Here is a 14345-nt window from a genome sequence, read left to right as displayed (position 1 = left end):
CCCATCACCTGAGGAAAGGAGGGAAGATGAATGGAAGAGTGAGGTGGACAGGAGAAAGCAGAAATAGAGAGATGTACCTGAATAGATGTGTTAGGAAGGGAGGTAGAGAAAGGAGTGAAGATGAATGGAAGAGTGAGGTGGACAGGAGAAAACAGAAATAGAGAGATGTACCTGTTACGATCAACTAGGAGTGGTGGGTGGAATCAGGCGCAGAGAGCAGAGTTCTGTCGTTTGTCAAATTTATTCACCAGCGCAACAAAACAATCACGCCAACACACAGGGCGTATATAAGTTGCCAGTCCAAACAACAGGACAAAAATAGTCCGGAGAATAAAGACTTGAATAAATCACACCATCAAACACAGAGTAACAATAAACAAGCCCGCACAAATACCCAGCGGGCCTAGTGTCCTTAAATACCCTACAAACAAACCCTAATACAAAACAGGTGTACCCAATTACCCAATAACCAAAACAAACAGAAAGGGAATCGATGGCAGCTAATAGGCCGGCGACGACGACCGCCGAGCACCGCCCGGACAGGAAGAGGCACCATCTTCGGCGAGGTTCGTGACAGTACCTAAAGAGATGTGTTAGGAAGGGAGGTAGAGAAAGGAGGGAAAGAAGCCTGCTCTAGAAAGAGAGAGTTCAAACACAAAGACTAAGCTCCTGAATATGTTATTTAGATGAGACACACATTCCTTTCACACAAAAACCCTCACAACAAACAAAGTCTCAGCGGAGCGATTTAGAGTAGAATACTCATGCTTGCTTTAAGACGATTGGGATAAAACACACACACACACACTCTCTCTCTCTCTCTCTCTCTCTCTCTCTCTCTCTCTCTCTCTCTCTCACTCACTCACTCACTCACTCACTCACTCACTCACTCACTCACTCACTCACTCACTCACTCACTCACTCACTCACTCACTCACTCACACTCACTCACTCACTCACTCACTCCGGCTAAGGAAAGCCAGGAATAACAGGACAGTGAGCATCACACTCTCAAGGATCAGCTTCATGTCTCTCAGGCTTTATGTTCCTATCAACATAAGCTGGAGTGTGTATGTGTGTGCGCGCGTGTGTAACTGCACACATACATGTGTGCGCGTCAAGTTATCAGTATAAAGCAGACATCCAGGCAGAGCGAGTGGAGGGGAAAAGCCTCTTTGGGAAGTAGGTCAGAGAGTTATCCTAGTGTTAGCGTGACGGCTAACTGCGGAGCTCCTCTGTACTGACTCACTGTTTCAGTAAATCCCCTGGAGTCATAGGGCAACAGAGGGAGGAGAGAAGAAGGGTGGGCCTGGGGTGGTAGAGTAGGAGCCGATGGGCATCCGAGGGAAAGAGAGAAAGGAAGGAAGGAGAGGTGAATGAATGGGTATGTGTAACTCTGATCGGTAGAGACGTAGGATGCGTTCGTAAGTTCTCTCTGGCTATCTACTCTGAATTCAGAGCACTCTCATCTGAGTGAGCCAGAGCACAGAACAACTGATGCATTTAGGAACGATCAACACCCGTTGAATATGACTGGTGAAAAAACATAATTAAATTGTTGCCAGCAGCACAGTTTGTCACCAACGCTCTAGATAACATAAAAACAGCCCAACCCGCTCTGCTAGCGGGGTTAAAATGATCAGTATGAGGTGTTCTCTCATTGTGTCTGGAAGTAGCTAGCAAGCTAGCCAACATTAGCCAGTTAGCTTGGGTGCTTGACTGCCCTTGTGAGGTCAGACCTCTGGGATCAACCCTACTCCTCGGCCAGAGTGTAGAGTGTGCCCTCTGAACGCTCCCAGAGCGATACGCTCTGAATTTACCAACAAGCAATTTGACAACGCTCTGAATTTACGAATGCCCAGAGCGCACTCTGGCACTCCAGATTGAATTTACGAACACACCCATGGTTCTAGCATGGGCCACCGCCCCACTGTGCTTAGTCACTGTCTCAGTAAAGCCCATACTCATCACCATCACAACGAGATCTGCCTGAACAAGGAGGGTGGGAAGGAGGAAGGGAAGACAAGAAGACAGAAAGACAAGAAGGAACGTTTTTTTATCTTATTTGTGGTTCCCCATCCATCTCTCCTTCCCTGTTGTTTTATCTTCTTTCTGGCTCCCCTTCCATCTCACTCCTTCCCTGTTGTTTTATCTTCTTTCTGGCTCCCCATCCATCTCTCCTTCCCTGTTGTTTTATCTTCTTTCTGGCTCCCCATCCATCTCTCCTTCCCTGTTGTTTTATCTTCTTTCTAGCTCCCCATCCATCTCTCCTTCCCTGTTGTTTTATCTTCTTTCTGGCTCCCCTTCCATCTCTCTCCTTCCCTGTTGTTTTATCTTCTTTCTGGTTCCCCATCCATCTCTCCTTCCCAGTTCTTCTTTCTGGCTCCCCATCCATCTCTCCTTCCCTGTTGTTTTATCTTCTTTGTGGCTCCCCATCCATCTCTCCTTCCCTGTTGTTTTATCTTCTTTCTGGCTCCCCATCCATCTCTCCTTCCCTGTTGTTTTATCTTCTTTCTGGCTCCCCTTCCATCTCTCTCCTTCCCTGTTGTTTTATCTTCTTTCTGGCTCCCCATCCATCTCTCCTTCCCTGTTGTTTTATCTTCTTTCTAGCTCCCCATCCATATCTCTCCTTCCCTGTTGTTTTATCTTCTTTCTGGCTCCCCATCCATCTCTCCTTCCCTGTTGTTTTATCTTCTTTCTGGCTCCCTTTCCATCTCTCTCCTTCCCTGTTGTTTTATCTTCTTTCTGGCTCCCCATCCATCTCTCCTTCCCTGTTGTTTTATCTTCTTTCTGGCTCCCCTTCCATCTCTCTCCTTCCCTGTTGTTTTATCTTCTTTCTGGTTCCCCATCCATCTCTCCTTCCCAGTTCTTCTTTCTGGCTCCCCATCCATCTCTCCTTCCCTGTTGTTTTATCTTCTTTCTGGCTCCCCATCCATCTCTCCTTCCCTGTTGTTTTATCTTCTTTCTAGCTCCCCATCCATATCTCTCCTTCCCTGTTGTTTTATCTTCTTTCTGGCTTCCCATCCATCTCTCCTTCCCTGTTGTTTTATCTTCTTTCTGGCTCCCCTTCCATCTCTCTCCTTCCCTGTTGTTTTATCTTCTTTCTGGCTCCCCATCCATCTCTCCTTCCCTGTTGTTTTATCTTCTTTCTGGCTCCCCTTCCATCTCTCTCCTTCCCTGTTGTTTTATCTTCTTTCTGGTTCCCCATCCATCTCTCCTTCCCAGTTGTTTTATCTTCTTTCTAGCTCCCCATCCATCTCTCTCCTTCCCTGTTGTTTTATCTTCTTTCTGGCTCCCCATCCATCTCTCCTTCCCTGTTGTTTTATCTTCTTTCTAGCTCCCCATCCATCTCTCTCCTTCCCTGTTGTTTTATCTTCTTTCTGACTCCCCATCCATCTCTCTCCTTCCCTGTTGTTTTATCTTCTTTCTGGCTCCCCATCCATCTCTCCTTCCCTGTTGTTTTATCTTCTTTCTGGCTCCCCATCCATCTCTCTCCTTCCCTGTTGTTTTATCTTCTTTCTAGCTCCCCATCCATCTCTCTCCTTCCCTGTTGTTTTATCTTCTTTCTGGCTCCCCATCCATCTCTCTCTTTCCCTGTTGTTTTATCTTCTTTCTGGCTCCCCATCCATCTCTCCTTCCCTGTTCTTCTTTCTGGCTCCCCATCCATCTCTCTCCTTCCCTGTTGTTTTATCTTCTTTCTGACTCCCCATCCATCTCTCCTTCCCTGTTGTTTTATCTTCTTTCTGACTCCCCATCCATCTCTCTCCTTCCCTGTTGTTTTATCTTCTTTCTGGCTCCCCATCCATCTCTCTCCTTCCCTGTTGTTTTATCTTCTTTCTGGCTCCCCATCCATCTCTCCTTCCCTATTCTTCTTTCTGGCTCCCCATCCTTCTCTCTCCTTCCCTGTTCTTCTTTCTGGCTCCCCATCCATCTCTCTCCTTCCCTGTTGTTTTATCTTCTTTCTGGCTCCCCATCCATCTCTCTCCTTCCCTGTTGTTTTATCTTATTTCTGACTCCCCATCCATCTCTCTCCTTCCCTGTTGTTTTATCTTCTTTCTGGCTCCCCATCCATCTCTCTCCTTCCCTGTTGTTTTATCTTCTTTCTGACTCCCCATCCATCTCTCTCCTTCCCTGTTGTTTTATCTTCTTTCTGGCTCCCCATCCATCTCTCTCCTTCCCTGTTGTTTTATCTTCTTTCTGGCTCCCCATCCATCTCTCTCCTTCCCTGTTGTTTTATCTTCTTTCTGGCTCCCCATCTATCTCTCCTTCCCTCTTTTTTCTTTTTCCACACTGTCAGTCTGCCTCCAACCCCATAACCCCCCAACCTCTCTCTCAGAATGTTATTGTGACAGATAGGTGGTCTTAGTCTCTGTTAGTTAAAACCTCTCTGGGATATCTGGGACACTAGCTTCCCACCTGGCCAAATGCCAGGGAACATGCAGAGTGCCAAATTCAAATAAATGACTATGAAAATCAAACTTTCATTAAATCACACATGCAAGATAGCAAATTAAAGCTACACTTGTTGTGAATCCAGCCAACATGTCAGATTTCAAAAGTGCTTTTCGGCAAAAGCAAAAGACGCTGTTATCTGAAGACAGCACCCCAGTAAACAAAGAGAGAGAAGCATATTTCAACCCCGCAGAAACAAAAATATAATTAATGCCTTACCTTTGATAAGCTTCTTTTGTTGGCATTCCAATATGTCCCATAATCATCACAAATTGTCATTTTGTTCGATTAATTCCATCGATATATATCCAAAATGTCAATTTATTTGTTGCGTAGCTAGCTTTCTGGTCACGTGCCTCTATCTTACAGTACATTTCAAGTTACCCTCGTTCTGGATGGCCGTACTTCTTCATTACACAAAGGAAAAACCTCAACCAATTTCTAAAGACTGTTGACATCCAGTGGAAGTGGTAGGAACTACAAGAAGGTCCATTAGAAATCTGGATTCTCAATGAAAACCCATTGAAAAGAGAGTGACCTCAACAAAAAAAAAAGAATTCTGAATGGTTTGTCCTCGGGTTTCGCCTGCTAAATAAGTTCTGTTATACTCACAGACATGATTCAAACAGTTTTAGAAACTTCAGGGTGTTTTCTATCCAAATCAGGATACTCTCAAAATACTCTCAAAATACTAATAATATGCATATCTTATCTTCTGGGGATGAGTAGCAGGCAGTTGAATTTGTGCATGCATTTCATCCTGATGTGTAAATACTGCCCCCTGTCACCAAGAAGTTAAGCATAGCCCCTTGTGACATTAAACATTTCCCCTCTAGTGACACTGTAATTTCCTTATATTGCTCTGCGTAGGTATTTACTCCACATGAACACATTGACCCACATACCTGTCATATCTGGCATGTTTTCAAGTCGAGGTGGTTCAGTCAACACTGCTTGCATGATGAGTAACTTTGCTCCCAGAGCTAATATTTGGCTTTAGCTCAGTGGAATAACATCTAAGTGGTTTGGACGACGCAGGTTTAATACCTAGTCTTTATCGTTGGGATAAGTTAATTTCTCAGTACTGCACTGCACACCACACTGAATTTGGAGAAGGTGAGCACCTTTACTTGATTTAAAGATATACTCCACTGGGAGAAATTGCCTCTCTAATACGATAAAAACGTACATTTCCTGGCCACTACTCCACACTGGCACATAGGTGTAACGGCTTTCTTCCGCTGAAGGAGAGGAGGACCAAAATGCTGCGTGGTTAGTGTTCAACATCTTTAATATAGACGAAAACTACAAAATACAAAACAATAAATGTGAAAACCGAAACAGTCCTATCTGGTGAAATGACACAAGACAGAAGACAACCACCCACAAAGTACCCACAGAAAATGGCTGCCTAAATATGGTTCCCAATCAGAGACAACGATAGACAGCTGCCTCTAATTGAGAACCAATCTAGGCAACCATAGACCTACAAACTACCTAGAAAGGAAACAGCCCCATAAACATACAAAAACCCCTAGACCAGGTGAAAACACATAAATCCCCCATGTCACACCCTGACTTAACCAAAATAATAAAGAAAACAAAGATAACTAAGGCAAGGGTGTGACAGTACCCCCCCAAAGGTGCGGACTCCCGGCCGCACACCTAAATCCATAGGGGAAGGTCTGGGTGGGCGTCTGTCCACGGTGGCGGCTCTGTCGCAGGACGTGGACCCCACTCCACCATAGTCTTTGTCCGCTTTAGTCTCTTCCTAGGAACGGCGACCCTCGCCACCGACCTAGGATTGGCAACCCTACTAAAGGGCCCCACTCCACTAAACAAACTCCTCCGGACTGAGGGGCAGCTCCGGACTGAGGGGCAGCTCAGGACTGAGGGGTAGCCCAGGACTGAGGGGTAGCCCAGGACTGAGGGGTAGCCCAGGACTGAGGGGTAGCCCAGGACTGAGAGATAGCTCAGGCTGGTTGACGGCTCTGGCAGCTTCTGGCTGACTGACGGCTCTGGCAGACCCTGGCTGAATGGCGGCTCTGGCAGATCCTGGCTGACTGGCGGCTCTGGCAGATCCTGGCTGACTGGCGGCTCTGGCGGATCCTGGCTGACTGGCGGCTCTGGCGGATCCTGGCTGACTGGCGGCTCTGGTGGCTCCTTGCAGACTGGCTGCTCTGGCAGCTCCTTGCATACTGGCGGCTCTGGCGGCTCAGGACAGGCGGGAGACTCTGGCAGCTCTGGACAGGCGGGAGACTCTAGCAGCTCTGGACAAGAGGGAGACTCTAGCAGCTCTGGACAGACGGGAGACTCTAGCAGCTCTGGAAAGGCGCACTGTAGGCCTGGTACGTGGTGCTGGCACTGGTGGTACTGGGCCGAGGACACGCACCTCAGTGCGAGTGCGGGGAGGAGAACAGGGAGTACTGGGCTCTGGACACGCACAAGAAGCCTGGCGAGCTCTTGAGCACCGAGCCTGCCAACCTTACCTGGCTCGATGCCCACTCTAGCCCGGCCAATACGAGGAGCTGGAATGTACCGCACCGAGCTATGCACCCGCACTGGAGACACCGTGCGCTCCACAGCATAACACGGTGCCTGCCCGGTCCCTCTCACTCTCCGCTAAGCACAGGAAGTTGGCGCAGGTCCCCTACCTGGCTTCGCCATACTCCCTGTGTGCCTCCCCCCAATACATTTTTGGGGCTGACTCTCGGGCTTCCTACCGCGCCGCCGTGCTCGTTTCTCCAACCCCATTCTCCTGTAACCCTCCTCGCACTGCTCCAGCAAATCCCAGGCGGGCTCCGGCACTCTCCCAGGGTCGACCGCCCACTTGTCTATCTCTTCCCAAGTTGTATAGTCCAGATTCTGCTCCCATGTCCAGAAATCCTGACATCGCTGCCTCTCCTGCTCCTGCCCGTTACCACGCTGCTTGGTCCTGTTGTGGTGGGTGTTTCTGTAACGTATTTCTTCCGCTGAAGGAGAGGAGGACCAAAATGCAGCGTGGTTAGTGTTCAACATCTTTAATATAGACGAAAAACAAGAACACTATAAAATACAAAACAATAAATGTGAAAACCGAAACAGTCCTATCTGGGGCAATGACACAAAGACAGAAGACAACCACCCACAAAGTACCCACAGAATATGGCTGCCTAAATATGGTTCCCAATCAGAGACAACGATAAACACCTGCCTCTAATTGAGAACCAATCTAGGCAACCAAAAAACCTAAAAACTACCTAGGAAGGAAACAGCCCCATAAACATACAAAAACCCCTAGACCAGACAAAACACATAAATCCCCCATGTCACACCCTGACCTAACCAAAACAACAAAGAAAACAAAGATAACTAAGGCCAGGGCGTGACAATAGGTTAGTACATGTACCACTGGAACAGCACAACATCAGCTGTAGTTTTGCCATATTCAGTTTGGTACATTAATACATTACAATTATATCACAAACCATGTCTCGCACAGTGTGATTTTCCCAGTCACTATTTCTCTCAATCTTCCCCACCTCTTTATCTCTATTAGGGCACAAGGCGAGGCCCAAATGCAGACACAGGAGGCATATGGTTGAGCTCCGATATTTATTATACCAAAAGGGGTAGGCAAAAGGCAGGTCGGGGACAGGCGATAGTTCATAAACCAGGTCAGAGTCCAAACAGTACCAGGCAACAGGCAGGCTCGAGGTCAGGACAGGCAGGGGTTCAGTGAACAGGTCCAAGTCCAAACAGTACAAGGGGATAGGCAGGTTTGAGGTCAGGCAGAGTGGTCAGGCAGGCGGATTTGGCATCAGGAGTCAAAACCAGGAGGGCTTGGAAAAAACAGAGACTGGGAAAAATAGGAGCTAAGAGAAACGCTGGTTGACTTTGCAAAACAAGACGAACTGGCCCAGAGAGACAGGAAACACAGGGATAAATACACCGGGGACTAATGGGGAAAACAGGAGACACCTGGAGGTGGGTGGAGACAATCACAAAGACAGGCGTGTCAATCTCTCTCTCTCCCTTTTCTCTCTCTCGCTCTATGTCTTACTGTTCTACTATGTGGGAGAAAATTATATCCATCATTATCTGTGTCTTTATATATTAAATTATATCCATCATTATCTCCTAACAATATTTTACCTCGCACCTCTAATCAAGGCAGAGAAAATCACTGGTACAGACAAGTCCAGGCCAGCCGTGTGTGTGTGTGTTTATCCTTTGTTCGTGTCACTCACCTTATCTGGAGCTGCCACTTCCTGATAACTCATCCTATATATCACTGGCTGAGAGGAAACTGAGATTCCCAAGGAGCCGGAATGGAGCCAGAAGAGAGGGACATGTTAGCTTGTCACTCCTCTTTTATTGTTTATCTACAGATAAGTTGACCTATCAGGAACTCTAGTCCCTACAATTTACCTCAAATATTCTGTTTGTCTGTTTGAATCTCTCATAAAACAACTGTTCCAAGTGGAGCAGTTTCCTGACCACTACTCAGTGTGTGTTTTTATCGAAGTGGAACCACTTCTGTCAGGATTAGTTATCTTCAAGAACCACCACCAAATTACTGTCCTGTTGAAACGAGCCAGTTTCACCACATCCTGTCCTCTATGGTGTTTACTGGGCTCTCAGATCAATTGAGCCAGTTTCACTGCATCCTGTCCTCTATGGTGTTTACTGGGCTCTCAGATACATTGAGCCAGTTTCACCACATCCTGTCCTCTGTGGTGTTTACTGGGCTCTCAGATCCATTGAGCCAGTTTCACTGCATCCTGTCCTCTGTGGTGTTTACTGGGCTCTCAGATCCATTGAGCCAGTTGCACTGCATCCTGTCCTCTATGGTGTTTACTTGGCTCTCAGATCCATTGAGCCAGTTTCACTGCATCCTGTCCTCTATGGTGTTTACTTTGCTCTCAGATCCATTGAGCCAGTTTCACCGCATCCTGTCCTCTATGGTGTTTACTTGGCACTCAGATCCATTGAGACAGTTTCACTGCTTCCTGTCCTCTGTGGTGTTTACTGGGCTCTCAGATCCATTGAGCCAGTTTCACTGCATCCTGTCCTCTGTGGTGTTTACTTTGGATCTCAGATCCATTGAGCCAGTTTCACTGCATCCTGTCCTCTGTGGTGTTTACTGGGCTCTCAGATCCATTGAGCCAGTTTCACTGCATCCTGTCCTCTGTGGTGTTTACTGGGCTCTCAGATCCATTGAGCCAGTTTCACCGCATCCTGTCCTCTGTGGTGTTTACTGGGCTCTCAGATCCATTGAGCCAGTTTCACTGCATCCTGTCCTCTGTGGTGTTTACTGGGCTCTCAGATCCATTGAGCCAGTTTCACCGCATCCTGTCCTCTGTGGTGTTTACTGGGCTCTCAGATCCATTGAGCCAGTTTCACTGCATCCTGTCCTCTGTGGTGTTTACTGGACTCTCAGATCCATTGAGATAATACATGCACATGCTGTTTTCACACACTCCTTTAACCTCATCTCATTGGCTCTGTGTCAGTAAAAAGTTGAAAAGTCCTTTCCTCTCTCTTTTCCCCTATCTCTCTCTCTCCCTCTCTCTGACTGTTTGCAGCACTCTGTACTTCTCTTTTTCGGAGTAAATAAACAGAGAGTTAGTTTGTCGGCCTGTCACTTAGTGAAGGTCACCCTCTGTTTTTCAGCGATAAAGAGCTTATTTTGACAGCTCTCTCCTCGTGCCCTGGGCTCACAGAAGTGTGCCTCTACCTCAGATAGTCAATAGAAATATGGAAAGTTTGTTTTTGGATGTATTTTTTGGTACCCCCTTGGAATGTCAACACTTGTCTGTGAGCCCTCTCATGCTGTATGTCTAACTCTGTGTTTTGTAGCATTGGGCTCTTTTCTCTCTACTTTAATTGACCATAATCACTATTGTTTTCTTCCATTTTGTCAATCCATATCTGTCATGGGATGTTGTTTTACTCTGGTTTCTTTCTGCCTATCAACGTCTGTCATCTTCTGATCGCATTTGTCATTTTACCATTTGATCCTTTTGTTTTCAGTTGATTTTGTTGGTGGATTTGACCCCTTCCCTCTCTACCATGTCAATGAGAAACCATCCCACCTCCTCTTAAAGCCCATGTACCTGTAAGTAGGGTGTGTGTGGGGTGGGGGGTGGGGGTATTTGTTCTTGTTTGTGAGTTTTTTATGTTTCTGTATGTGTCAGTTAGTTTTCATTATATGAACACTGTATCGTGTCTTCCAAAGGTAGTCTAGGCAGTACATAGTGTTATGTATTCTAATAGCGCTTCTCATGTTTCTCTGAGCTAGGACCTTTACCATTGTGCTGAGAACTCTCTCTTGCATGACTTTGTTTCTCTGCAGCTAGTCTTTGAGATGAATTAAGATGTAACTTATTCTTTGTTAACACAGTGTTAATTGGAATAAGCCCTTAATTACTCTACTCTGATCGGCTTTTCAGTTTTCACCTAACAAGCACGCAATTAAAAATGACAGCAGATCATTGGTTCCATGGTGTGATGTCGTAGGGGTCGGGACATTTTATATGGTCCCAGAGAAAACAGGACAGAGCTTTGGACATGTTCCTACTGTAAATAGTACACTACCTTTGGCCAGTGATAAAGGTATGTGGCTCTGGCAAAAAAAAGTTGATAGGGAATAGGGTGTCATTTGGGACATGTTGGTAGGTGTTAATACTTTTTCCTCACCAACACGTCTGCTACTGTATGCCCAGGTAGGCTCCCTGTCTGTGGGTGAATATGAGAAATAGGCTAGTGTATGCCCAGTTAGGCTCCCTGTCTGGGTGGGTGAATATGAGAAATAGGCTAGTGTATAGCCAGTTAGGCTCCCTGTCTGGGTGGGTGAATATGAGAAATAGGCTAGTGTATAGCCAGTTAGGCTCCCTGTCTGGGTGGGTGAATATGACAAATAGGCTAGTGTGTGGGAGTCTACAGTTAGGCTCCCTTTCTGGGTGGGTGAATATGAGAAATAGGCTAGTGTGGGGGAGTCTAGAGTTAGGCTCCCTTTCTGGGTGGGTGAATATGAGAAATAGGCTAGTGTGGGGTAGTCTACAGTTAGGCTCCCTTTCTGGGTGGGTGAATATGAGAAATAGGCTAGTGTGGGGGAGTCTAGAGTTAGGCTCCCTTTCTGGGTGGGTGAATATGAGAAATAGGCTAGTGTATAGCCAGTTAGGCTCCCTGTCTGTGGGTGAATATGAGAAATAGGCTAGTGTGTGGGAGTCTACAGTTAGGCTCACTTTCTGGGTGGGTGAATATGAGAAATAGGCTAGTGTGGGGGAGTCTAGAGTTAGGCTCCCTTTCTGGGTGGGTGAATATGAGAAATAGGCTAGTGTGGGGTAGTCTACAGTTAGGCTCCCTTTCTGGGTGGGTGAATATGAGAAATAGGCTAGTGTGGGGGAGTCTAGAGTTAGGCTCCCTTTCTGGGTGGGTGAATATGAGAAATAGGCTAGTGTGGGGTAGTCTAGAGTTAGGCTCCCTTTCTGGGTGGGTGAATATGAGAAATAGGCTAGTGTGTGGGAGACTTGAGTTAGGTTTCCTGTCTGATCCAGTTAACCATGCACTTCAATACCTCAACACATCAGCCCAGTGTGTTTTCATTAAAGATTAGCCCATATCAAATCAATAAATATGTGAATTGTACAGGTTTTGTTACTGGGATGAAGTACATAACAACCGTATCATGGTAGACTATTCTTCTGTGACTCGTATCAACGTTCTTTCTGGTTCTGCTAGCTCTGTGTGGGAGAATGAATAAGCCTGACTGGAGTAAACAACACTATTAAACCTGCTATATCTTGTCTGAAGGCTTAGGGGAATATGTAGGTTTGTCATGTCATTGTGTGTGTGCGTGTGTTTGTGCATATAGACATACAGGTAACTGCCAAATAAAGGAAACACAAACATATTGTTTTAATAGGGCCACCACAAGCTGCCAGACAACCTTCAATGCACCTTGGCATAGACTCTACAAGTGTCTGGAACTCTGTTGGAGGGATGCCACACCAGTCTTCCATGAGAAATTCCATCATTTGGTGTTGTGTTGATGGTGGTGGAAAAAACTGCCTTAGGCGCCACTCCAGAATCTCCCACAGGTGTTCAAAATTGGGTCTAGTTCTGGCGGCTGTGACGGCCATATCATGAAACGTCAGCAAGTTCAGCAGTCTTCATCACTGAAGCTCCTGCTAAACCTGCCCCTACAATCACCACTCTTTCAAAGTCACTGAGATCTCTTCTTCTAGCCTTGGTAGCCTAAATAATGGGCAACTGGGCATTTTATACGACCCTAAGCACGCTGAGATGTTAATTCCACACCTGTGTGCAAGCACCTGCTTTCAACATACTTTGTGTACCTCATTTACTCAAGTGTTTCCTTTATTTTGGCAGTTACCTGTAGAAATACCATGGATTGGAGGTTCTCTGCCTTATAACCACCATCACAGCTTCCATTGGAATGATCTATTCAATTATGCAGGAAACTTAATAACAATTTGGGCAGTGGCGTCAGTCCTTTAATTTCCCTTAGCCCAAATGGAAGTATTATTAGCCTGCAGGACATCTCTCCTGATAGCTTCATCATCTCTGTTGCAAATGAGAGAGAAGGAATGTTTTCCCCTCCTCCAGCACTAGGGATATAAAGCCTAGATAATAAATGTCCTGGAAATCCTGTGTACTCATGTGCATGTGTTCCTCACCCACTTACTGTCTTCTGTGTTCTATCACCTCCAGGTCTACGTAAATAGGGCAGAAGGCAACATTGCAGTTTCCGATGGAAACAAAGTGGCTGCTCTGACTGACACAACAACCGTCCGAGAATTCACTGGGGCAGGCCAGACATTCCTCTGGTTCTCTACATCTCTTCAGTCCTTCAAACATGTAAATTACTGGTGCTCTGCTTAAGGATGACTGTACTTCCCAGTTCTGTTGTTAGTGGGAGGGAAGGAGAGGATAGGGTTGGGGGATGGGGAGGGGGTAATTACAGTGTAACATGGGCCTGATCTCTTACTGTGTACTCAAATATAAATTATAAATTATAAATTAACTACAAACGGCATCCGACAACAGAGACGTACAGTACCTGCTGTCAATGGCTGTATTTCTGTCCATTGTTCTATCAGAACTAGTGATCTATCTATAGATCATAGCTATAAATACAGTACCAGTCAAAAGTTTGGACACACCATTCAAGGGGTTTTCTTTATTACTATTTTCTACATTGCAGCATAAAAGTGAAAACATCGACGCTTTGAAATAACACATATGGAATCAATTAGTAGCCAGCCTTTGCCTTGATGACAGCTTTGCACACTCTCACATTCTCTCAACCAGCTTCACCTGGAATGCTTTTCTAACAGCCTTGAACGAGTTCCCACATGCTGAGCACTTGTTGGCTGCTTTTCCTTCACTCTGCAGTCCAACTCATGCCAAACCATATCAATTGGGTTGAGGTCAGGTGATTGTGGTGGCCAAGGCATCTGATGCAGCACTCCATCACTCTGCTTCTTGGTAAAATAGCCCTTACACAGCCTGGAGGTGTGTTGGGTCATTGTCCTGTTGAAAAACAAATTATAGTCCCAATAAGCTTAAACCAGATGGGATGACGTATTGCTGCAGAATGCTGTGGTAGCCATGCTGGTAAAAAGAGTGCCTTGAATTCTAAAGTGTCAGTGTCACCAGCAAAGCACCCCCACACCTCCTCTTCCATGCTTCACGGTGGGAACCACACATGTGGAGATATTCCATTCACCTACTCTGCATCTGACAAAGACACGGCGGTTGGAAGCAAAAATCTCTAATTTGATCTCATCAGACCACCGGTCTAATGTTGATTACTCGTGATTCTTGGCCCAAGCAAGTCTCTTCTTATTATTGGTGTCCTTTAGTAGTGGTTTCTTTGCAGCAAT

At 46.1% G+C, this 14345-nt stretch overlaps 1 protein-coding gene across 3 annotated transcripts in view; it reads left to right on the top strand.

Moving 5' to 3' along the window:
- Positions 1 to 13762, top strand: part of LOC110508383 (sodium/potassium-transporting ATPase subunit beta-1-interacting protein 3) — a 131959-nt gene extending 118197 nt beyond the window's left edge. The window contains exons 6-7 of one of the 3 annotated variants that reach the window (XM_036966655.1): positions 10468 to 10552; positions 13171 to 13762. In XM_036966655.1, coding sequence (XP_036822550.1) covers positions 10468 to 10552; positions 13171 to 13180 — 95 coding nt within the window. In that variant the 3' untranslated portion in view covers positions 13181 to 13762. Of the gene's footprint in view, positions 1 to 10467; positions 10557 to 13170 lie in introns of those variants that run through there. The other 2 variants (XM_036966657.1, XM_036966656.1) reach the window with 2 other exon arrangements.
- Positions 13763 to 14345: the final 583 nt, after the last annotated feature.

The sequence above is a fragment of the Oncorhynchus mykiss genome, chromosome 28 (genome assembly GCF_013265735.2).
Source record: "Oncorhynchus mykiss isolate Arlee chromosome 28, USDA_OmykA_1.1, whole genome shotgun sequence".
Lineage (NCBI taxonomy): Eukaryota > Metazoa > Chordata > Actinopteri > Salmoniformes > Salmonidae > Oncorhynchus > Oncorhynchus mykiss.
This window is presented reverse-complemented; position numbering and strand designations above follow the sequence as displayed.